Source organism: Aphidius gifuensis, linkage group LG1 (assembly GCF_014905175.1).
Source record: "Aphidius gifuensis isolate YNYX2018 linkage group LG1, ASM1490517v1, whole genome shotgun sequence".
NCBI lineage: Eukaryota > Metazoa > Arthropoda > Insecta > Hymenoptera > Braconidae > Aphidius > Aphidius gifuensis.
In genome coordinates this window covers 28076621-28101876 of record NC_057788.1, presented here as the reverse complement: position 1 = coordinate 28101876, position 25256 = coordinate 28076621, and the positions used below count along the sequence as shown (strand labels likewise).

Sequence of the window (25256 nt, the reverse complement as noted above, 5' to 3'; positions counted from 1 at the left end):
AAAGTAGAAACTGTATGTACGTCAAGGGGATTTGTGTGGCAAGTTTGAGGCAAAATACGATATAGATATTTTCAAGTTAAGAACCCAGTATTACATCGTAATGAACACAAGAAATATATATATATTTTATCAAAATACATAAAACTTATTATATATGTTTAAAGTATCTTTGAAGTTTAAATTATTTATGATAATTTTATTCTACAAATATTGTTATATTCATATTAAAAAAATAAACAAACAAATAAAAATAATGATTTCGAAAAAAAAAAAACACCGAGTATAATTATAAAAAAGTAATTAATTTGTTAAAATTATTTAAAAATATTAGTCTCACTTGTCAGCTAAATCTTCATCAATAAAATTAATGGCTTCTGCTTTTGATACAGTTATAACTCTTGATATTTTATTTTGACATTGAACACCATAAAATTTTTGTGCATTTTGTAGTAATTCAGTTCTGTAAATTAATAAAAATTATACATATATTAATTTATTTAAATCAAGTGAAAATTAAATTTAATATTACCTGAATGTCGTTGTAATAAATTGTGCGTTTTTACTCATTTTTTGTATCATTTTAGCAACTGTTTTTCTGTACTCCGGATCAAGTGCTTGATCAATTTCATCAAATAAATAAAATGGTGCAGGATTATAGCTTTGAATTGCAAATATTAATGCAAGTGCAACAATTGATTTTTGTCCACCAGAAAATTTTTTTAAATTTTCCATTTGACAATTTTTTTTATCAAATGATACTGATATTCCAATACCAACAAGTTCATCAGGATCAAAATCATCTTGATCATTATTATTTCCACCAGATAACATTACTAATTTTGCTTGACCATCTGGTACAAGTTCCTTGAAAATATTAACAAAGTTATCATTAATTTGTTTAAACATTGCTGCACTTTCTTCCTTTTTTTGAAGACCAAGTTCTTCAATGGTATTTCTAATAATAATATTTCTTTCTTGAGCATCTCCATGTCGTTGAATTATCCATTCTCTTTTGCTGATATAATCCTCGTAATTGGAAAAATTATTATTAATATTACCAAGTTTTTCAAGCTCAATATTAACTCTTGTTAATTCTTCAAATATTTTATTTGTTGACCAATCATCAAAAATTGATCTGGCTTTGTCATTTGGAAGTGGACCCATGTCATTTATATTTTTTAAACAATCTTCAATATTTTTTTCTTTATTTTTTTTATCAATTATCAATGAACGTACTTGATTTTCTAAATCTTTTAAAATATCTTCATATTGTTTTTTTTGTTTTTTTAAATTTTCAATTACTTCTAATATTTTTCCTTTTTTTGTTGATAAATTTTCAATTTTTTCATTCAAATATTCAATGTCATTGCTTACTTTATGAAATTGAGTTTCAATATTTTCTTTTTCTTCTTTTAATGTTGTTAATTTATTTACTTTTTTAACCATTGAATTGTTATAAATTATTTTATTTAATTCTTCTCTGTGTTTAATTAATATTTCATATTCATTTTTAAATTTATTATCAAGTTTTAATTGTTCATTTATTGATTGTTTTTGATTTTGTAATTCTTGAATTTCATCAATGAGATTTTTAAGATCACGTTGATCTGGAGTAAGACGTTCATGTGAAAAATCTTGTTTCAATTCATCTTCAAGACATTTTTCTTTAGCATACAATTTTTCTAAATTCGATGAAATTATAAATAGATTTTCTTCCTTTTTAATTTTACAATTTTCCATAATATTTAACTCTTCTTTAATTGTTGAAATATTTATCATCAGCTGTTTAAGATTTTGTTTATTTCTTTCAATTTTTGTTGATAAAATTTGCTGTGGATCAATATAATTATTAATTTTTCCACTATTAATTATTATTTCTTCTTTAATTGCATTCAATTCAATTTCACACTGTTTATATTCTTCACAAATCTTTTGATAATCATAATACAATTCAAGATTTGATTGAGCATTTGTAAAACCACCAAACATTGTACCATCACTAAATACTTGATCACCAGAAAGTGTAACACAATTTAAATTTGTTTCAAGATTTAATGCTGTATCAATATTACGTACAACCAAAGTCTTGCCAAATATTGATCCAATTATTTTATCAAACTGTTCATCACTGCATGTTATTTTTGATACAAGTGGACAACAATCTTTATTTGTTGGATAATTAATGTACTTGGAATGAACACGATTTACTGGTAAAAATGTAACATCACCAGATAAATTTTTATCTTTCATTTTTTCTAGAATTTCTATACCTATTGTTTCTGTATCAACAATATGATGAAATAGACGATTTTTAGCAACAGTTGAAACTGCTCTGTAAAGATTATCATCACAAGAAATATTATCAGCAACAGTACCATGATACCCATCAATATTTTCATCATTATAAATTTTTTCGACACTTTTTATTCCTTGTAGTATTGAAAATTTTAATTTTTTTTCAATTTCTTGCTGTTTATCTTGAATAATTTTTAAATTTTGTTGAATTTCATTTTCTCTTCTTATTAATATTTTACGATTACATTTTTCTTCATTTAAATTTCTTGATATCATATGATATTCTGTATTATTTTCATCAATAAGTTTTTTAATTTCATTCATTTCATTGATATATTTTTGTTTAATATCAATTTTTTGTTTTTCATTTTGTTTATCAATTGTTAAATCATTATTTATTTTTTCTTTTAATGTTATTTCATTGTTTATTTGTTTTTTTAATTGTGTTAATTCATTTGTTATCCAATTGTCTCTGGTTGATTGGTCAGAAAAAAATACATTACGTCCTTCTTTGGAGTACAATTCATCACGTTTTTGTTCTTTTTCTGCTAATTGAAGCATTATTTGATCTTTTTTTTCCTTCAAAGCTTGGTAATTATATTGTGAGTTATTTTCTTTTTCAGCTATTTTTTTATTCACAGATGATAATTCTTTATTTATATTAGATTCTTCTTCTTTTATACGTGTTATTTCATCTTCTAGATCAGCTATTTCCATGTCCAAAGATTCTGTTATTTTATTCAGCTCATTTTTTTCATCAATTAAGCCATTATTTTGTTCCTCAACACTTTTTAATTCATTATCTACATCTTTAAGTTTATCCTCTTCTTTTGTAATAAGCTCGATAATTTTATTTATTTGTTTTTTTGAACTAGGAATATTAGTTTTATTTAATTCTAAATTTATTATATCCAAGTCATTTTTATTACTATTTAAATCACGTTGATATGTTGCATACTCCAAGCATTTTCTTTTTGTATTTAATTTATGAAATTTTTTAAATGCATGCTTTTGTTTATCAAATATTAAAAATTGTTTTTCAAGCTCATTGTTTATTAAATCGTCATATTTTAAAAGATTATCATCACTTTTTTGAAGATTTTTATGCCATGATTGAAGTTGTTCATCAAAATATTTTACTCCAGATATTTCACGTAATAAATCAAGTCTTTGTTTATCATTACCAATTGCAATTTGTTGTATTTTACCTTGTTTAATAATATTATATGAATTTTTTGTAAATAAACAAGCTGTTTCTAATAATTCCATGATTGAATTTCTACGAATTTCTTTTGAATTTAAATAATAAACTTCTTTGACATTTGATATTTCACGACGAATAATAATACTGTCTGATTTATTTGGAAATTTTTTATCACTATTATCAAATGTTATTTCAACAAAAGCACTGAGAGTTTTTCCATTACCTTGATGCATCAGACCTTGACGTCGTTGAGCTGATAATCTAGCATATTCTTCACCAAATAAAAATTCAATTGCATGAAATAAATTGCTTTTTCCAGATCCATTTTTTCCAACTGAAAAATTTAATTAACTTGTTAATATTATAACTTAATTAATATCAAAAATTTATTACATACCAATAGCATTATGTCCTTTACTTAAATCATCAACAACTGTGAGATGTTGAAATGACTTGAAGCCACAAATTGACAACTAAAAAAAAAAAAACAACAATCATATAAATTACATTAATACATTGTTTATATAAATATAACAATTGAACAAACAATAAAAAAATTAGCATGAATATAGGTTATGTTTTCACACAAATAATTGAATTAATCGTAATTATTTTTAGCTTTATCAATTTCAATAATAGTAATCAAATAATTAATTAAAAATACCTTTTTAATGTGCATTTTGAAGAGTCAATATTCTCTTCAATTATTTTAGATACGTAAAGCAATTATTTGAGACGGTTAATTGACAATAAAAATTCAAGAAATCAGCGTTACTTTTTGTCTCTTTTTTGCTCTAATTTTTATGTCTTTCTCTCTCTGGCGGGAAAGGGTCATAGAAGGGGTAAGGTTTGAAGTAGAATTCAAAAAAATAATAAGGAATTGTTCAATTAATTTTTAGCTGATGAATAATTATTTTTTCAAAAAGATATTGAAATTAATTTTAAAAGAAAAAAACATTTTGTAATTAATAGCTAGGCAAATTACGATGAGAGTATTTGTAAATATAAATTTGATGCATGATATCATCGGATGTGACATGCAAATTATGCATTACATAAAAAATATATATAAAATAATAATAAGTGTATATAAAAAAATAATAATACTATTATCTGCGACATCCAAAATGAATAATCATTCGCCTTTTTGCACAATGACTTGGCTACAACTGTTTTTTATTTATTTATATTTTTTTTTTGACATTAAAAACTTTATAATTGTACTCATAATTATAAGCATTAATAATAAAAACTCATTACGTGTATATGTAATTTTTCACAACGCATTTAAAGTCAATAATTCATCACTTGTTCATAAATATTTTTTTTATGTATAGGCAGAAATAAATAAAATAAAATTATTGTCAATAAATTATTACACAATTTTATTATATTCAATTTTATTTCACATGATTTTTTTCCCATCACAATCTAAATATATATTTCGTCAAACACCTACAACAACATAAGTAATTTCCACTGATTTTTCGTGACTTTGAATTAACCCGTTCAAAAAAAAATTCGACTTCTCACCAATCGATTAAAAACTCCCGCATCCTGAACAAGTGTTTAAATAAATTTTATAATATTTTGATATGAACACTGTCACTGTATACATAAATATCATTAGTATAAATGTTTAATTCAAAAAAAAAATAAATAAATAAAAAATGAAATATCCATTCTATTGAACGAGCCAAGGTATAGCTCAGTGTTGGACAATTCCATGGATGATTCATGTGTCGGCACTTGGTTGATAATAAAAACAGGTGCTTGAAAACGTCCTTCAAGTGGAACTCAACATTCATATATACACCCAAATACGGCAGATAAATAAAAAAAAAAGATACATAAGATATCATAAAAGAATAATATCAGAATAAAAAAAAAATATAAATATATTTGAAATAAGGGTTTCATATATAAAAATATTAAAAATTTTCTGTTCCCCCTTTTTTTTTTAAATATACTATTTTTGACCTTCGCTATTTTACTGTCATAAAAATTCTTGGCGCCTTTGTGTATCATACATTTGGTATCCTGCAGGTTTTAAGAAGAGGATGGGCATTTTTTATATACAATGGGATTACACGGTCATCGACTGATGGCCACATACGAATAAAATATTTATATATATATTTGTGATACATTCATGAACACCTCTTGTAAGTCTAGGAATTTAATTTTTAATTTTATTTTTTTTTTCTTCTTCTTTCCTTTATGCATGATTACATTTCATTCTTTTTATAAATATATACATTTAAATTGGCAAATATTTTTCTGGTTATAACTGAGTATTTTTTTTTTTTATATTTTTTAATTCTTTTGAATATTAATGATTGTTTTGGTGGTGATTTGACGATATGTTAACATTTAAATAAATCTGCAATATGACTTTTATAAAAATCAAATTAACGCATATGGTATTTACTATTTAAAAAAAAATATATTTCGCGTGTATCAATAATTTATTAATATTTTTTTTCCGTAAAATTTCACATTTATTATCCAATGAATCTATAGAGTCATTACCATTTTTATTGAATTTCGGTTATTTTCAAACAAATAAAATTTGCATGTAAATAACGTTGAAATAAATTATTCAGTTTTTTTTTTTATGAATATTATTATTATTGTTATTTTTAATATTATAATTTTATGAAAAATATATTATTTATTAATTTTTTTTTTTAGGTTTAATATTTTGTCAATGCAATTTATTTATTTATAATATTTTTGTATTATATTTTGACTGTGGGTAATATGATTTTTTATATTAAAAAATATATATTTTATTTATTATTTATTTTTATGTATCGAAGTCTAGAAATTTGACTGTGAACGAGGTGATAATCAATCATCTCTTTCAACAAAATGTTAAGCCGTCCCCATTGTCGACTTTTACTATTATTCAACTCTCTATATATTTATATACATTTTGTATTCATATTTATATTCTGATGATACAACTTTTGGCCCCTCAAAATTTTCTTTTTATCAAATTTATAGTTTAAAAAAAAAAACCACTCAAATCACAATGAATTTAATGCCAAGTAATCGAAATTAATTAAAAATATATTTTATTTTTTATTTAATATCAAAGTAGACATACAAATTTAATATCAAGTACATATATCATTTTTTAAAAATACATATAAATATATAAATCATTAAAAAAAAAAAAATATACATAACATATATTTTTTTTTTTATAAAAATTTACAGCTATTAAACTGTTTCAAATAAATATATAATCATTGATAAAATCAATAGCTTTTAATTTTAATAAATTATTAAAAATTAAATAAAACAAAAATAAATATTATATTGATGTGTTACACTGTGTGTAAAAAGGATACAAGTTGAAAATTTTGTATTTTTTTAACACACGAATAAAACGTGGATAGCAGTTAGATGAGAAGATTACAAGAGATAAGATAATGCGTGGGATTTTGTGTGTAAAAAAAAAAGTCCAAAAAAAGCACACACTGATAAAAAAAAAAGAAAAAAAAAATTATCCTGAAAGTGTACTCCTGCTGGAGTATACTGATGATGATGGGCGTGAATTTGCTGGATCACATTGGGCGGAGCTTTAATTCCCCTCAGTTGCTTTATATACATATATATGCTTTATATACAACACAAGTTGTCCTTTTTTAGTAAATATATACTTACATACATGTGTATATATATATATAACATCTGACTGAATTCATTCGAGATCCACAAAGTGGAGAAGGCACGATGGGCAAAGGGTCCATCACCAACACCATTGTGTTACTCTATCCCCTCGTCGTCGTATAACCAGAATATATAGAACATCAACGCCTCCAATGTATTCAAAGGTGTGTTCACATGTATATTTAATTTATATATATGTATATAAATTTATACGTGAATGTGTATTTGTGTTAAATAAAATTTCAACACCCCAAAAGCACAGTAGTAGGGAATGAATATCGTGAATGTGTCAGTCTTACCCGGGCCATCAGCCGGACGAGATCATTTAATTTATAATTCTATATTTTAATGATCAAAAAAAATTACTAAACAATTTATAGATTAACGAATTAATTAAGCCAAAAAAAAAAATTATCATTTGTGTTGAAAAATTGTGTTCTAATTATATTGTGCTAAGATGAAAAAGTGGAGATGAAAAAAAATGTGTAATTTTTTTTAGAAAAATTATGTGTAATGGATTTAATGATTATTAAAATTTTTTAATTAATTATATTTTTGTGATTATTATGGAGAAATTTTTGTTGTTATTTTGATGGTATAATTGCTGAGCAATAAACAACAATGAAGGTAATTTATATATTTATTTATATATTTTTTTTATTTGTTATATTGTTTACCGACGGGTTTTTCATCAACTTGCAATTGTGCAATTGATATATATGAAAATTATTATATACTTACTTTATGTAAAAGATTAAATTTAAATTTAAAAATTCAGTAGTTCAAGTCAATAATTCATCTGACCTTTTTAAATATCCATGTCTATCAACATCTTACTCATTTTTAATAATATTTTTTGAGCTTTACATATTAGTTTTATGTTTTTTTTCAAAGACTATGACTGATAGCATCAATTATTTCTTCAATATATTATTTCTTGATTGCATTTCTGACAAGATAAAAAAAAATTTTTTATAAAAAATAATTTTTGTTAATTTATCAAGTGTAATATATATGTAGAATATTTATTACAGTATTTGATGAAATGGCTTCAATCAAAAAAGCTATTATAATGATAAATCAAAATATGAATTTAAAAAAATAAATTTTTTAAAAATTTAAACAAAAAAAAACAAAGTAAAATTTGTAGAAATTCAATGAAATAAATTTAGACTTTATAAACTATTTTAGATAGCTTAATAAATTTATTTGTAAATAATTAAATAGATACCTAAATAAATAATAAATAAATATTTAAAAATTAATAATTTAATAATTTTTTTTCAGACCGAGAACAAATCAGATATTGAATCATCTGAATTAAATAATATAAAAATTAAAAATTCATCAGTTACTGATAATGACAGTGATAGCACAAGTGTTAAAATTGAAAGTAATGATGGTATTGATATGGATTGTGGTGGTTGTGGTGAAAGAATAAAAGATAAATTTTTATTATGCGTCGGAGGTAAAAGTTGGCATTCAAGATGTCTTAAATGTTGTGCATGTGCTAGACCACTTCATGAACAACGTTCATGTTTTCTACGGGGTATGAGATTATATTGTCGTCATGATTATGCCTTGTAAGTATTAATTATTTATAATATTTTTATTACTTTTTCAATTTTTATTTAAAAAAATATATATTAATATTTATTTCAAGTAAATATATAAAAATTATTAGTATACACATGGCTTTATCTGCAGCATGCATTTTAAAAAATATATAAACAAATAACATTTATAAATAATTTTACAAATAAATAGTCGATATATTATTGAGTATATATATACGCCAAGTAAGATAAGTGTTTTCAAAGAAAATCGGATTATATTTTATTGTATTTATCAATGGGCATGAATCGATGGACTGGCACCCTGCCGTTACTACATTATCCAGTTCAATCCAGATGAATCAAAGCTTTAAGAAGACATCTTACAGCTACCTTGGTAGGCAACTTTATGTCGTGCATCCATCCATAAACTGATCATTTGTTAAACTCGCCCCATGACACTGCCATAAGTGTGATATCTTTCTATTTCATCCTCTTATATTTTTTATTTCCATATAAATTTCTATGCATGACTTTCTGTGCTCCAAATGAAATTTAAAATAAAAAGCCATGGCATATTTAATTTATATACATATAGATAATATTTTGATTCACATTTATAGAACAAGTATATATAATAAATAAAAATAAATTTCATATTGCATACAATAGAAATATTATAGATGAAAAAATAAAACAGTCCTATAAAAATATAAAAATCAAATCAATCATGTCATATATAAAAAATGATTGAATTATTTTTAACTGTATTATATATTTTTATAATGATATCTAACCGCATTTTTTTTATATTATGAAAAAAAAAACAAACTGACGAATTTTATGAAGAATAAAGAATTGGAAATAAAAAATAATCTTGACCTCAAAAGTTCAAGTTAGAGAAATGATATATCTTGACTGTCAATAACGACTAAAAATCACTGCAAGATGATTCGAAAAATGATTCTTTAGACCTCACACCTAAAAGAGAAAAAAAAAAAAATTCTATCCTTGTTTTGCGTACGATGAAATGATAAAATAATAATAATAATAAATATAAAAATGCACATCTTGTGCATGATGTAGCGTGGGTGCCGAGTCACTCATATATTCCTTCTTTGGATTTATATTTTTATTTTTTTCTTCATTTCCAATATAACATTCAAGACATTGAGTGTATAAAAAAACACACAGCAACATAACAGTGTCAGTTGAGATGATGGAATTTGCCGCGTAAGATCCAACTGTTTCATCAAACCTACTTAACATACCAATATATTTTTACAAAGATTTATCAAAATAATATTTAACATACAAATAATGTCACTACAATGACAACACTTGTATCAATAAATTAAATATCTAATTTTATTTGTAATTTTATTAACGGAAATTTTCAATATAAAATTTCTCTTTTTCTACTTTTTTTAAAATATTTTTTAATATACTTGAAGTATTTCTATAAATGTAAATATAAATTTAAAATAAAATATATAATCGTATTTTATAAATTAAATATTTATTAATTTTTTTTTTTTAATTTTAAATTATTTGTTTTTTGTTATTATATTTTTTTCAAGAGTTTATCAAAAACGACAATTCTTCGAAGTCACTTTTAACTTAATCCTTGAATGACTTATATATGTAATAAAAAATAAAAAATGAATAAATTTGGGCTGGGCGGCATATAGTAGCCAACAAACTAGCCCTCAAAAGATTTATCGATATGTATATTTTATATATCGAGGCGGTACTAAACACAAACACACATACAAATTTTATATTCCTCTATTAAAAACAGCTCATCTTGCAGAATCATCATTTTTATGAGTTTAAAATTTTATATTTTTTGTTTTATTTTAATGAACTCATTACTCATTGTTTTTTTTGTTGCTTGAGGGTGGCGCCATACTATTTATGCAAATATTATCATATAGATTATAGATACCACATTGATACGACATGGTGAAAGTTACCGCGTGACTTTTACAACTCTTATGGGTATATAATAAAAATAAAATCAATTGGCTATTCATTTAAATAAAAGGAAAAAAAAAACAAAATTCTTCATTTTTTAAAAATAAAATTTACAACGATTTTTAATTGATTAGAAAAAAAAAAATATATATTTTCATGTAATAATAAAAAATATAAATTAGAAAAATATTTTTTTAATATGATTTTATTGTCATTGATAGTTTTAGGCGTGTCTATTATTTGCCTGTGTCTATTATTTATAGTTATCAAAATTAACATAATCCGTAAAGGTAAAAAAAAAAAGTTAAAATTTATTATGACTCTGCAAAAAATCTATATGAATTTAAGTTAATTTATTATTAATTTTTAAATATATTATTTATATTTTTTTTTATAAATATATAAATTTTTTTTTATAAAATAAATTTCACTGTGTGAAAATCAATTGAGCATGACTGAGACATTCAAATTTTATCTGATTGTAGTTTTGATCAGCTTCCGTAGGCTGATAGTGATCCGTGTTTATTTTTTGTTTTTTTTTAAATGACCTTTTTTTTTGACTGGACAATGTTGCAGAAGATATACAGATGAAAATAATAATAAATATTTGTTAGTCGTCGATTGGAAGGATCGAGAAAACGAAGTAGTATTATAATGAGGCAACTTTTTGCCAGTGGCTAGGGATCTCTTTAAGATGTTTAAATCTTTTTGAATGAATATTTTCTCAACACAGAGACCCAGAGGCAAATTTACCGACAAAATTAACGGTCCTTGATGCACAAAAATAAATAATAATAATAATTTTCTTGTGGTAGTTAAATTTTAAGTCTTAAGTCAATGACTGTGTCAAGGCGTTGACGTTAAATAAATATACATTTTATAATTAACGATACAATGTTAATTGAAAATTTTGTTTTATATTTTTAATCAGTTGTTTATTTATGTTATGTACCAATAACTATAAATATGTAAATATGTATTAAGTCGATTGTTAAATAAAAGAAAAATATATTTTAAAATTACAGAAATTTTGGTGCAAAATGTTCAAAATGTGGAAGAAATGTTGGTGCAGGTGATTGGGTAAGACGTGCAAAAGATCGTGTTTATCATTTGGCATGTTTTGCTTGTGATGCCTGTTCACGTCAGCTATCAACTGGTGAACAATTTGCTCTATTTGATGCAAGATTATTATGTAAAGTACATTATCTTGATGTTGTTGAGGGAAATAATACATCATCATCTGAAGATTGTGATTCTGAGCATGGTGGAAAAGGAAGTAAAACAAAACGTGTTAGAACAACATTTACTGAAGAACAATTATCAGTACTTCAAGCAAATTTTCAGCTTGATAGTAATCCAGATGGACAAGATTTAGAAAGAATAGCACATGTTACTGGACTAAGTAAAAGAGTTACACAAGTATGGTTTCAAAATTCACGTGCAAGACAAAAGAAACACAGTGGAAAAATTAAAACACAAAGTAATTTTTATACACTTATTTTATTATTTTTTTTTCTCAATTTTATTTGTCGTGTTAATAATGTAATTTTATGTTTTATTTAATCTTGTTACAGTGCATCATTCATCACCATTGCAACATCATCCAAATGATCTTTATCCTGGTAATATGGTTGGTGGTTATTTTGGTGGATATCAAGGTGGTAGTGTTGGCAGTGAAAGTCCAGAGAGTCCTTTAACACCTTTGACACCCTTAACGCCGATGACCCCAACGACGCCTACTCATTTACAACAGCCCCAATTCTGCCATCAGTGAAGAATTATTTACGACAATCATTTATTTTTTCTCACTTGAATATCATTTTAAAAAAAAAACCCCAAGTGGTGCTTTGAAAAAATGCCGATTTAAAGAGTTTTTGTGTTGGTTTTTATTCGTTGAGGATTTCTTTTCTTTTCTTCTTTATAAAAAATGTTTTTTTTTTTTTTTTGGAGACTCAGGTAGTTTTCTTGTGAAAAATAAGTGAGAAGAAAAAAAGACAAGAAAACAGACATAAGTGACTAGATGAAAACCATGAAAACGACTTGGAAAATAAATTTTTTTTTTTTTGTTTCTTTTTTCTTTCTTTGTGTTGATTTATTTATATAACGTATCTCTACAAAATTTTTTTAGAAATTTACGAGGCTCTCTATTGTGTATTATGTATTATTTACCATGAAATTTTATTAACAAACTTTATACTATATTTATCTGTAAATATTTATCAATCAAATTGTTTTTATTTTCATTGAAATTTTTTTTTTTTATTATTATTAATATTGATAATTAATAACATTATATTTAATTTGAAAATTATGAAAATTAATTTAAAAAAAAAAACACATTTTTTTAATCAAGTTCAAATAAAAATAATATATAATTTTTTTTTTTTAACAATTTCATATCAGTATTGTATTTTTCGAAATTTTCTTTTATATATATATTTTTTTTTTGTACAAATTATTATTATTTTTATTATTATTAACTATTATTATTATTATTTTGTATATATTATATATTTTAAATAACCAAGTGCATAATATTTATATATGATTTTCTAACGAAAAAAAAAAGAAGAAGTTGAAAGCTGATAATTGCAATTTTATAAAAAAAAAAAAATCGTACTGTTATAATGATTAATAAAATTAAAAAAAATAAAATATTTAATTGTTATAATTTATTTATTTAATTGTTTAATATTTTTTAATAAAAATACCTTGAAATTTAATTTTTTAGGTTTTATGAAATTTATTTTCTAAAAAAAAAAATGAATAGAAATTTTTAAAATTCATTAAACTTTTAATAAGTACAGTGTGTATTTTTAATATTTTTTTTTCTATTAATTTACAATATTTACATCACAGTATCATTATATATCTATATATAGTACAAATTTTCATCTGATTTATTTAAAAATTTAAATATCCTTAAAATTTTTCATAAAAATTAAAAGTGCAGTTTTTAAATTTCAAATATAATCTTACACACTAAACACCAAATTTGTGTGCATCATATTTTGGAATGATTAAGGTACATATGTTAATTGCAATTATTTTCATCTACATAATAATAAAGAACGATATAAATAAGTTGATTGATTAATTTTTTTCTACAATATTCAAATGTAAAATTAATTTTAATTATTATTTTTTTTTGTTGAATTTAATTTGCAGGTATTTCGTTAGATATACTTACAAAATTTAAAACTGATTTGGATAAAATAGCCACTTGAATTATATCAAAATTTAAAGTGGAACATTTCACTCTAATATCAGGATAGATTTAGGTATAATTACATGGATAATTAAGTGTTTCTTTTAAGCTCTAAATTCTTCTTATTTGCATCAAAAATTAAATATCATAAATTTATATTTACAATAAAAATTTGCTTAAACATATTATATATAAATATTTATTTAATTTTTTTTTTATTTTGTTGAATTAAAGCTTAAACTTCATTTGCCATTGTGAGCATCATTGAATCCTGTGATAGTTCATCCATGGATTGTTCAGACCCTGAAGATCATCAAAATTTATCAGTTAAATTTAACGAAGTATTATTTCAAGGGATGGAATAATATCTCTACTGTGATTATGGTAGATTGACGGTTTTGGACTCTTACATGTTGCTGGACTAAGCTGTGTTTGATGTCCCTGATTTTGTTGATGCTGTTGATGATGCTGAAATGAGTACGATAAATGAAGATTTATATGTCTTCCAAAATCACCAGGTGATGTTGTTGAATTTGTTGGTGATTGGTGTGCTAGAAAATAATTTAAAAAAAAAAAAGAAATATAATAATTAAATATATAAAAAGTAAATTTAATAATAAAATAAAACTAACTGTGTTGTCCTTTCATTTTTCCAGTGTGTAAATGTTTTTTTTGTCTTGCACGTGAATTTTGAAACCATACTTGTGTAACTCTTTTACTTAGTCCAGTAACATGTGCTATTCTTTCTAAATCTTGTCCATCTGGATTACTATCAAGCTGAAAATTTGCTTGAAGTACTGATAATTGTTCTTCAGTAAATGTTGTTCTAACACGTTTAGCTTTATTACTACCTTTATGACCACTCTCAGAGTCACCACCATCTAAAAATATCATTTAATTATGTCAACACAATTTAGCTTGTGTTATAAAGATATATAAGTATATAAATATAATACATCATACCATCTGATGATGTGTTGTTGCCTTCAACAACATCAAGATAGTGTGTCTTGCATAATAATCGAGCATCAAGCAAAGCAAATTGTTCACCAGTTGAAAGCTGACGTGAACAGGCATCACAAGCAAAACATGCCAAGTGATATACTCTTTCTCTTGCTCTTCTAACCCAATCACCAGCACTTACACTTCTACCACATTTTGCACATTTTGCACCAAATGCCCTGAAATTTAATTCATTCCATCCTTTATATTCCATTATTTATATTTATTTAAAAAAAAAAAAATAATGAATCAAGTTTAACAAAAAATAAATATACACAGTATAAATAACGATATTTTTTTTTTTGATTATTAATTTAATGTATTCAATGGCAGAATGTAATTAACAAAAGATAAATGGTCTCACTGGGTGGTTTTCAAGTTGCTTTTCGATACATATTTGATTAGTCAATCTCAGATGTACAATTTGATCACAGAGCGCACTTGAGTGATAATAAATATATAAACTTGTTTAATTACCTTTTATTTTTGTTTTTTTTTCTTTTAAAATTTCAATATTATTTTTTTGTATATTATCAAATTTAATAGATGATACTTGTTATCATAATTAATTTGTTTTAATGAAAATAATTATTAATAAATATTTAAAATTTATTTAAAAATCCAAGAGTATGTATAAATAAAGTTAAATTGAATAAAGATTAAAAAGATGAAAGTGACAAGATGAGGTTTATCGTTACGGATCCAGGAGAAGGTTAGAGCAGGGTCGTTGTAAACGGTAGCTGAGTGCCTTGTCGAGTCGTTCAGCCAACATGGCACTCTCGTATACGCACTTCTTGCTGGATGAATGGTCAATGTGAATTTAATACACCATGCAGCATCAACAACATCTGCAGTTAAATTAAAAAAAAGAAAAAAAAAAAAAAAAAAAGATTGTCGCCAGCAACTAGTATATTCCACACATCAACATTGCAAAAAGCAATTTCTACTTCTTTTTCTTTATTTTGTTTATATGTGAATTTATTTATTTTTTTTTTTATTTTTTCAGCGGATGAATATATATGTGTGTTGGTATTACTCAGCATCCGTTGGTGGGCCGGTAATTAAACAACGACTAGCGGCCATTAGCCCATTATCATATTCATGAACACGGAAAGTGCATCCCGATTCCAATGCCGAAGATGCCGCGCTTATTTTTCTCTCAGACTTTTGTCACTGGTTTTTTACCTCCCGCGTTTATATTATTGCCAATATCTTTTTTATTTTTTTTATAATTTATATATTTTTTTTTAAAATTGATTTATTTATTTTTATATTTGCGGCAAGTAAAATGTATGATTTTTTAAATAATTTGTTCATTTTTTAAAAATATATGTAGGTATTTAATATAAGTTTAAAAATTTCATTATGAAAATCAATGTTTTACTGTGAATGAGCTTTAAAGCTTTAGTGAATAACATAATTTTAGTAACGCCCACATCTAGGCGTATACAGACAACCGAATAAATTTAAAAAGAGATTTGAATTTTGAGTGACACACAAAATGCCTCTGAATATTATTTTATAATTTAAAATAAAGAATTTTCAAACAATATTTAATTCGAATAGATAATATCAAAAAAAAAAAAAAAACAATAGTCTTTTGTATATACATATTAAAGTTTTTTTTATTTTTTATTTTTAACATTTAAAAAAATGAGTGTTAAATAATAAAAATAAAAAATATCGACCCCCAGAGAGGTTGATTTTACTTCCTGTCGTCAGGCAAAAATATACGTATGAATATTGTGAATGTATTATACATATTGAATGATGAATTTAAAAAATTACGAGGCAGATTCTTGAGGACCTCCCGCATGGAGTATTCATCGAAGTATTCTTTAACACGATTTGATCAAAGAGAAATAAAACGGCACCTCTCTCTGTGGTCATCAAAAATAAAAATTAATAAAAAAATAAAATAAAAAATATATATATTCTTTGAAATAAATAGCAATGAAGGTATGTTTAAATAAATATCAACACATATGTAAGAAAAATTTAAACACACATTGTTAAAAAAATGATTGAAAACAATTGTAAAAAAATAAATAAATAAAAAAAAATGATTTGATTGACAGTTGTACAAACAAAATAGATAAAATCCAACTAATCTTTGTTGAATATATTTTTTCAATCAATTGCCGAGTCATATGTATAAAAAACTGACATAAATATCGACATAAAAGTCTTGGAAAAATAAATCTTTAAATATATATTTATTTGAAAAGAAAAAAGTTAAGTAAAAAATTTATATTGAATAAAATTATAAGGTTAAATATATTTGTTAATAATAAAAGAAAAAAAAAATAAAAAAATAATTATTGAACTTACAGAGCATAGTCGTGCCGGCAATAAAGTCTCATACCCCTGAGAAAACACGAATGCTGATCGTGCAATGGTCTGGCACATGCACAGCAACGAAGACACCTCGAGTGCCATGTTCTACCGCCAACACAAAGTACAACGCGTTCACGTACTCTTTCACCACAACCACCACAACCATCCATTATTCCTGGTGACATGTCCGGGCTGATTCCAGTTGTCGTTCCTGTTCCTGTTGCTGTTGTTGCACTACTACCCTCACACACACCTTCCGGCGCCATCTCCTCCACCTCTGTCTGCAAAATCAACCACATTATACTTTTTAATTGGGCTATATTTTTTACCATCATGCATATACATTTAATAATTAAATCCACACATATATATACACATATGTTTCACTAACTTGAAATAATTAAAATCTTAAAATTGCACATAGTATTTGTGTTGCTCTTTGATAAAATCAAAAGAAACGTCGTACAAAATACAAATGTATTTTTTATTTCATTGAAAATATTTGTAATTTAATTTATATTTATTTTTCAATAATGGAAAATTAAAATTAATGACTCGTAACGTATTGTTGCTGATCTCACACCCTCTCCAACACTCGACATTTCATTATCATCAGTTTTTTTTTTCAATTTTCAACAATTCGTTTCGACAAACAGCTAATCCATTGTATGGGCTTTTGTATATTTCGACATTCAATTCCATCAAATATGCCAAGAATAAACTTGATCGATCTGTAAGATCAATTTTATATACACTACATATATTTGTAACCCTATTAACTCTTTCACATATAGAAATTCTGTAATCGAAATTCGAAAAAAAGAGAAAAATATACAAAATCATGTATATTTATGTCATTGAATATTTAGATACTAATAAATTTAATAAAAATATATTAGCAACAAGAGGAAGAAAAAAAAGACCGAGAAATAAAAAGAGAATAAAAGAAACTCTTGTGAAGAGTTTACATCGTTCGAGTGTATCAAATCGAATGGGCACAGCTGGTCAAGCGAAAAAGAAAAAAAAAAAGGTATCCCGCAGTGAGGAAAGCCATCATTGACACAAAACCATGGTCGTTTTTACACCCCTAAACATTCCTCACCCTCCAAAAAATATGTCACATATAGACCCTTACATGTATCTACAAATATAATCCCGATTTGTATGCATTAAGTATATTTTTTTTTTTATTTTTTTTCAATTGCAAACCTTTATTGCCTTTCTTCAAAAAAATACATACATGACAACGGTAATTCCCCTCTTTTTTTTTGCTGTAAAATTTGTGGTTTTGCGTTACATTAAATTGACAAAAATTTCAAAGAAAAGATTTATATTTTTAATATGTTTTTAAAATACAAATATATTATTTTTTTTTAGCACGTAAATTTTGATAATAAGGGCGTGTTTTAATATTTAAATAAACAAACAAACTTTAAGGCTTAAAAAAATAATGTAAATTATTTATTTGGATATATATTTTTAACTTTTTACATGAGTGTTATGTAAGAGTATTGCTTCAATGTAAAATACCGCAAAAATAAAAAAAAAAATATTTTTAAATATAAATATATATTTTAAGCCAAGGTTATACAATAAAGTTATATATGTATTTTCAACATGAATATAAACAATGATAGATATCCTGTGGTGCTTAAGCTGACTCTTGACTCTTACGGTTAGGATACGCGTATTTTTATATTAATGCCAATAAAAAATTATGAAAAATGATAGACATACAAAAGCTTAAGATATATTCACCCTCCCTCCCGCCCCTTGATTTAAGAAATCATTGTCATTTACATGGTTGTACGAGTTGGTATTTATTTCACCCTTGGTGATTTTTAACTTTTTTTTTTTTTCATGATGATTATTACAATGTGGGGAGCTAATATACAACCAGGACACAACCCAACTTTATAACTAACCAACCAGCCAATCTCACGTATCATAGAACACATAGTCATGTTACTTTTACTGAACATTTGAACAAGACATGTAACGGTATATAGGTGTGTTTTGAACCCTAAAATATTTTGAATCACGCCTTTGACAATATCGTGTGAATTTATGTCAAAAAAAAAATTATATATTTATAAAGTAGCTACTATTTTTTTAATTTACATTTCAAAATTATATAATATTAATTATTATTATTGGAATTATTAGAAATATTAAATTTATCTATTTTTTATTTTGTTTTATAAAAAATATTTTGTAAATTTATTTATACAGTGAATTAAATAGCAGAATTTTGTTAATAATTTAAATTAAATTTTCAATGCAAATATATAGCAATGATTTTTATAAATAAATAAAAAAAATTCAAATTATTTAATTATATTTTAATTATATGCAAAATGTCGAAACTTTGTAGAGATATATATTTTTTTTTGTTGGATTATTCAATGAGAGGGTTGGAACGAACACACTTGGGGCGTATTCACAAGAAATAACATTACAATGGGATTATGTAAGTCACCTATTCGTCTATATACTATCCGGTATTGTAATAAAGGTGTACATCAGAACACCAGTGACAAAATGACATTATATTATGTGAAATCCCATCAACCTTTTCCATAGAAAAAATAAATAAAATAAAATAAAAAATTCATTACAAAATAGGTATGTCAGTTTGACATGTTTAAAAATTTATAAAAAATTTGAAATATAATTTGTTATTATTAATTTTAAAATTTAACTAGTAAGCAATATATAAAATATCACTAAATCGTATTTAAAAAAATATTCATATATATTTTTTTTTTATTTTTTCATATTGTTTCGGAATTAATAACTTCTCTTTTAAAACTATAGTTTTAAAAGAGAAGTTATTAATTCCGAAACATAGCTATAGCTACTGGTGATTGTAGTAATTTTTTTTTAATAGTAGTTTCATAAATTTGTTTAAAAAAAAAATCAAAAAAAAATAAAATTTTCAAAATAATTACAAACTTATATTTTTTTGTCAAAGATATTTTAGTTGTTATAAGGGTTTCTTTGGATTGATAGTAGTGAAAATAATATTGATATAGTAGTCAAAAAATTAAGGTGGTAGATAATTTTTTTAAATTTTATTATTTTTTAAATCAAATTCATAAAACTACTATTGAAAGAAATATTACTACAATCAATAGTAGCTCTATTTTCAAAGAAGATCTAATCAAGTCCGACACATAGTTAAGAAATAAAAAAAAACGGTAACGCTATTGGCACTCAATACGGGGGAATTTACGGGGACATTTATACAGGTTACGAGAAAATTTACGGTAAACATAGCCACCGTTGTATGTGTAGGACTGATTACATTGTATGTGAAACCCGTAAATGTCCCCGTATTTCCCGTAAATTTCCCCGTATGAGTGCCAATAACGATTTCGAAAAAAAAATTATCTACCACTTTAATTTTTCGACTACTCGAAAATTTATAAATTATTTAAAAAAACAAAAACAATACAAAATTAAAATTAAAAAAAAAATTGATTTAAAAAAAACAACAACAGTATATAAATATAATTTAAAAATAAATCTTGAATGTTGGATAAATTCGCGCCCACATATTTCAAAAATAATAATAATCAAAAAACGTGTTGCATGTAAAGCCGCACGGTCGTAAACTGTTGGATTAGACTGGTTTAGTCTAAAATATGCGTCTGGATAAAAAAAAAGAAAAAAAAAAAAGAGTCCATATATGCGTATTCACAACTGAATCGCGTAACCTGTTACGACGATTTCTCAAGACGATTCAACAATATAAATAATAATAATAACACCATCAGTATGACTTGATTTTATAGAAAATAAAAAACATAAAGAAAAAAATTTCGATTGTATCTATTTTATATAAAAATCAACCCTTTGAATTTTTTTTTATATAAAAAAAGCACAAAAAATGACTAAAAGATTTTTTTTTGAATTTGACATAAGACTCACTTGTTTCTTAATACCCTTGGGAATATATCACTTTACTCGTCTCATGACTTTTTTTTCCATCTTTAAATCCTAATAAGATTTAGAAAAAAGTGGCATTTATATTTTTATATAAATTTTATATTGGTGTATTTATTAACAAGGGATGAAGTGTGTGTATAAAAATGAAAAATTGGTGGATGCACATTGTTGACATGAGTATAATAATATATGCAAAATGTATTGAGGTGAATTTTGTGGTACTCTTCAAATGATTTTATTTGAAACATCACGAAAAATTGGTTTAGGTATATATGGTTACAATTTCTTTAGTCATCATGATCATTGCAACTGTGTGAAGAATTTTATATGATTTTTGGGGTAAAGGGAAATAAGGGAGATTGGGGTAAAATGGCCCATGTATAGGTATGACTTTCAAAGGTAAAATACTAAGCAACAGGGGGTCCAGTTGTCCGGTACCAAAAAACGAAAAAATAAAATAGTCCCGCGGGGAAACAAGAGATTCGTGGAGTGTCACTCTTTCTGTTCATTCAGTGTGCTCAACAACACCATGTTAAGTCACTTTCCGACGCTCATAGTTTATTGAAACCGATACCTTTTTTTTCTTTTTTTTTTTTTCTCTGCCTCTTCTGAATTTTTGAGAGAGAATCTTGAGGACTTTTGAAGAACACAATGCTCACCTTTTTTTTTTTTATTCTATTTCTTTTTTTGAAATAACTTTTATGATATGATGAGGCATTGACATTTGCGAAATGATATAGTTATGAAATTGACGGATAATTAAGCTATATAATGCTAGAAAAAAACAGACGGTCGAAAAATATTCAATATATTTTTTTTGACAACTGTCGAAGAGATGCGATGGCACTGAATAACACATTCATTCTATTCTTTAGCCATTTTAAATTTAAACTTGGGTTTTTTTATTATTTTTTTTTTTTTTATTCCTCCAAGTGTGACATGTTGACAAAGTGGCTGTTATACATACATAGTAAAATCAAAAAATACCATTGGCTTTGAAAATATGGCGATACGGTGGTACGAGATGATTTGCGACAGACCTTCGGGAAAATTTCATTGGACATATTACTACGAAAATATATATATATCTTCTGCAAGATATTGACAATAGAAGACCCCCAATTGTGGTCCGAAAAAAAAAAAATAATAAAAAAACTTTTTTGACTCTATGTCCTCTATATCTTTTAAATTTTATTTAGATTGTAAACACATCTTTTGACTTTTTCACTTTATTCACGCTTGTGTTGTAAAACTATTGTGTATCGTCAGAGCGCCAGTTTATTATTTTTTTTCTATCATTTTTATTTTATATTTTTGATTTTATATATATATGTAAAGATTTGAGAGAGAGAGAGAGAATAAAGATTTGTAACAAATTCATGAAGGAACAAACATAACACTGTATATTGGTACACGCGTGTTGGCTGTTTGTTCGGCACATGACGGGGGGCCCCCTGTTATATATGTAGTTTTAGATATATCAACGCTGATCAATGAGGGGGCCTGCAACCGATACGAATAATACATTGCTTCTGAACACACTCAGACATGTGATTGTTAACATGCATTTAGGCTTTTATCTGCGTTTTTATATACAACACATTTTTTTTTTTTTATAAATGCACTCAACAAATAACGGAAATAATATTTTTTAAATTTTTTATACTTATGTTATTTAAATTGTCTTGTGCAGGAACACATGGATATTTTATTTTTTATAATTTTTTCTAATATTTAAATTAATAAATAATAGAAATAATTTTTCTAAAATAATTTTATATTGTCAATTCAGAGGAAAAATAAATGCATTTTATATTTTTTTATTATAATTAAAAAATATATAGTAAAATTCATTTGAAATATTTATTTAAAATATATTTATTTTACTTGAATCGTCAAGAAATTTCATTTAAAAAATAAGCTCTACTAATCCAATCACGTTTGAGTATAAAAAAAAAAAAATAAATATAACATATTTGGGTTGATTTGAAATACTTGATTTTTATTTGCATTTTTGTGTTTGATTTATTAGAATATTTGCATTACTTTGCAAAAATATATACTTTACTTGGTGTGGCCTCAATAAATTGTCAGCGTAAAAAATTACAAAATGGCTTAGTAAAAACATTGCAACAACAACAACAACAACAACAACCCTCTGATGATCCAATATTATATGATATCATTTATCAAAATATATTTTTATATTATTCCCAAGCCAAGTTGTTAATTTTTTTTTTTTATTCATTCAATGAAAAGTAATAAAACTATTATTTTTTTACAGCTTTTTTTCTACGTTTTAAAACGTAATTATTAATACGTATTGTGATTATTATATTGAAGCATGAAGTTGATGCCTGTTTGCCAATGTTCGTCATCAATTTTACTATGATCATTAGCATATGCTAAACTTGTATAATAATTAATAATGCACAGTTTTATGATAACCAATAAAATAAAACATAAATTGACTATTTAAAAAAAAATAATTATCCATTTATAGATATTTTTAATTACTATTAGTTTATAAATATTATATATGAAAATATTTGTTGACATGTTAGCGTGACCCGTATCTGCATCCATGCAAATTATTTTATATAAATTTTCAGGTGCAGATATTACCTCGTATGATCACGTGTATGTTTATGTATTTTTATTATTTATTTTGTACTTTATAACATGACGTTGTCATCGTAATAATAAACATAAAATTTATTAACTTTGTTTCATAATATTTCGAATATAAAAAGTCTATAAATTTCCATTTATCAAATTGATTTTTTGTCATCACGTATTTTTTAAATTTATAAATTAAATATCAATTTTTTTTTTGTTTAATAAAATACACAAATATTATTTTACATATCTCACCTTCATTATTTGTATTATCCTTATTATATAATAAAAAAAAAAATGTCTTTTTACACTTTTCAAAAACAAATCACAATAATGTTTTTTAAATTAAAAAATAAATAATTTATAACAAGTACAGTATATAATAAATTGCACTTTGATTAAAATTATAAAATTTAGAAAATTTAATTGTATTTATTTGAAAAATTATTATCATGATTATTGATAATAAATTAAATTAAAAAAAAAAATTAATTAAATATACGCGCGCGAACCAAGACCGATGTTGAACCATGGTTCGCGACGCGCGATTAAAACGTTGCTCATGAATTAATGTTGTAAATGTTGGATAGATAGAAGTAAGGATGAAACGAGTAACTGACTAAAATTTTGTACAACGACAACAAGGAGAAGACTTGCAATATTATGGGCGTGATATAAACTGTTTGCTACTATCATCGAGTAAGCGCAACCCGCGAAATTTAAAGCCATTCCATTGGTTAAATTTAACACGCCTTCTTTTCATGTTACACGCCCCTTTATACACATATATACGAATTTTTATATACACTTCATGTCGCGATTTCATGAATAAAAAAGAATTAAATAAAATCATGATAATAATAATAAATTTATGTACTCGTCTCTCCCTCAGGTCGATGGTTCTTTTCGTCTGCATGATGCTGCAGAGGGTGCAAGCTCTGGGTGTATTCACTGTTTGTGTTATTTTATTATGTACATGTTTTTGCACTGAATAAAGAGTCAATTGATACCAAAAATATTTTATATCTATGTAAATAATACAAACAAAATAACCGTGTAATTCACGAGGTTATAGATTTTTTTTTTTTCGAAATATTTCGAATTTCTCGAAAAAAGTTTTCGAATATTCGAAATATTTCGAAATATATTTAAAAATATATACAAAATAAATTTGAATTATTTTTTTTTTGTAATTGATATATTTAGATTGTTATTAATTTAATTTAATTAAATTCATAATTATACGTAATATGCGAATATTTTGTTGATGTTAGAGGTAGTTTGTAAAATAGAGTATTTTGTTGGTTTTTTTTGTAATTTTTTTTTTGAAAAATTGAGAAGCAGATGTGTGGAAGTGAATAAAAAAAAAAATTACTACATTCGATAAATCTGTGGATACATGTGAGTCCGATTGTAATAAATAACAATA

The 25256-nt window shown here is 24.5% G+C and overlaps 3 protein-coding genes across 4 annotated transcripts; 1 reads left to right on the top strand and 2 right to left on the bottom strand.

Annotated features, from left to right (window-relative positions):
- Positions 1 to 280: 280 nt before the first annotated feature.
- On the bottom strand, positions 281 to 4178 carry LOC122847324 (structural maintenance of chromosomes protein 3-like). Its single transcript, XM_044144890.1, has 8 exons — positions 4164 to 4178; positions 3897 to 3972; positions 3579 to 3833; positions 3384 to 3503; positions 2979 to 3122; positions 1908 to 2477; positions 530 to 1262; positions 281 to 460 (listed from the first exon to the last, which is right to left on the bottom strand). Exons 1-8 carry the CDS (start codon positions 4176 to 4178, stop codon positions 334 to 336), a joined length of 2040 nt encoding a protein of 679 aa, XP_044000825.1. The 3' UTR covers positions 281 to 333.
- Positions 4179 to 7485: 3307 nt separating this feature from the next.
- Positions 7486 to 12848, top strand: LOC122859825 (LIM/homeobox protein Awh-like). The gene is made up of 4 exons (XM_044163514.1): positions 7486 to 7807; positions 8468 to 8763; positions 11736 to 12190; positions 12285 to 12848. The coding sequence occupies exons 1-4, from the start codon at positions 7802 to 7804 to the stop codon at positions 12482 to 12484; spliced, it is 957 nt and encodes a 318-aa protein (XP_044019449.1). The 5' UTR covers positions 7486 to 7801; the 3' UTR covers positions 12485 to 12848.
- A 1246-nt stretch (positions 12849 to 14094) lies between these two features.
- LOC122859809 (LIM/homeobox protein Awh-like) lies at positions 14095 to 24444 on the bottom strand. Of its 2 annotated transcripts, XM_044163505.1 has the most exons (6): positions 24083 to 24444; positions 17252 to 17538; positions 14882 to 15099; positions 14551 to 14799; positions 14329 to 14469; positions 14095 to 14221 (listed from the first exon to the last, which is right to left on the bottom strand). In XM_044163505.1, exons 1-6 carry the CDS (start codon positions 24086 to 24088, stop codon positions 14154 to 14156), a joined length of 969 nt encoding a protein of 322 aa, XP_044019440.1. In that variant the 5' UTR covers positions 24089 to 24444; the 3' UTR covers positions 14095 to 14153. The 2 variants fall into 2 exon arrangements, with proteins under 2 accessions (XP_044019440.1, XP_044019434.1); XM_044163499.1 differs by having other exon boundaries at positions 14095 to 14469.
- Positions 24445 to 25256: the final 812 nt, after the last annotated feature.

Bases quoted from the DNA above. Each gene is read 5' to 3' on its own strand.
- LOC122847324 (XM_044144890.1), bottom strand. The intron at 1,263-1,907 runs GTGAAATTGAAT...AACAATATGAAG, and splicing joins TTGTGAAGAATATAAACAGT to ATATTTTAAAAGATTTAGAA. The intron at 461-529 runs GTAATATTAAAT...ATTAATTTACAG, and splicing joins TTTATTACAACGACATTCAG to AACTGAATTACTACAAAATG.
- LOC122859809 (XM_044163499.1), bottom strand. The intron at 15,100-17,251 runs GTAAGTTCAATA...ATTAAATTTCAG, and splicing joins TGCCGGCACGACTATGCTCT to GGCATTTGGTGCAAAATGTG. The intron at 14,470-14,550 runs GTTAGTTTTATT...ATTATTTTCTAG, and splicing joins AAAAATGAAAGGACAACACA to CACACCAATCACCAACAAAT.
- LOC122859825 (XM_044163514.1), top strand. The intron at 8,764-11,735 runs GTAAGTATTAAT...TTAAAATTACAG, and splicing joins TGTCGTCATGATTATGCCTT to AAATTTTGGTGCAAAATGTT. The intron at 12,191-12,284 runs GTAATTTTTATA...ATCTTGTTACAG, and splicing joins TGGAAAAATTAAAACACAAA to TGCATCATTCATCACCATTG.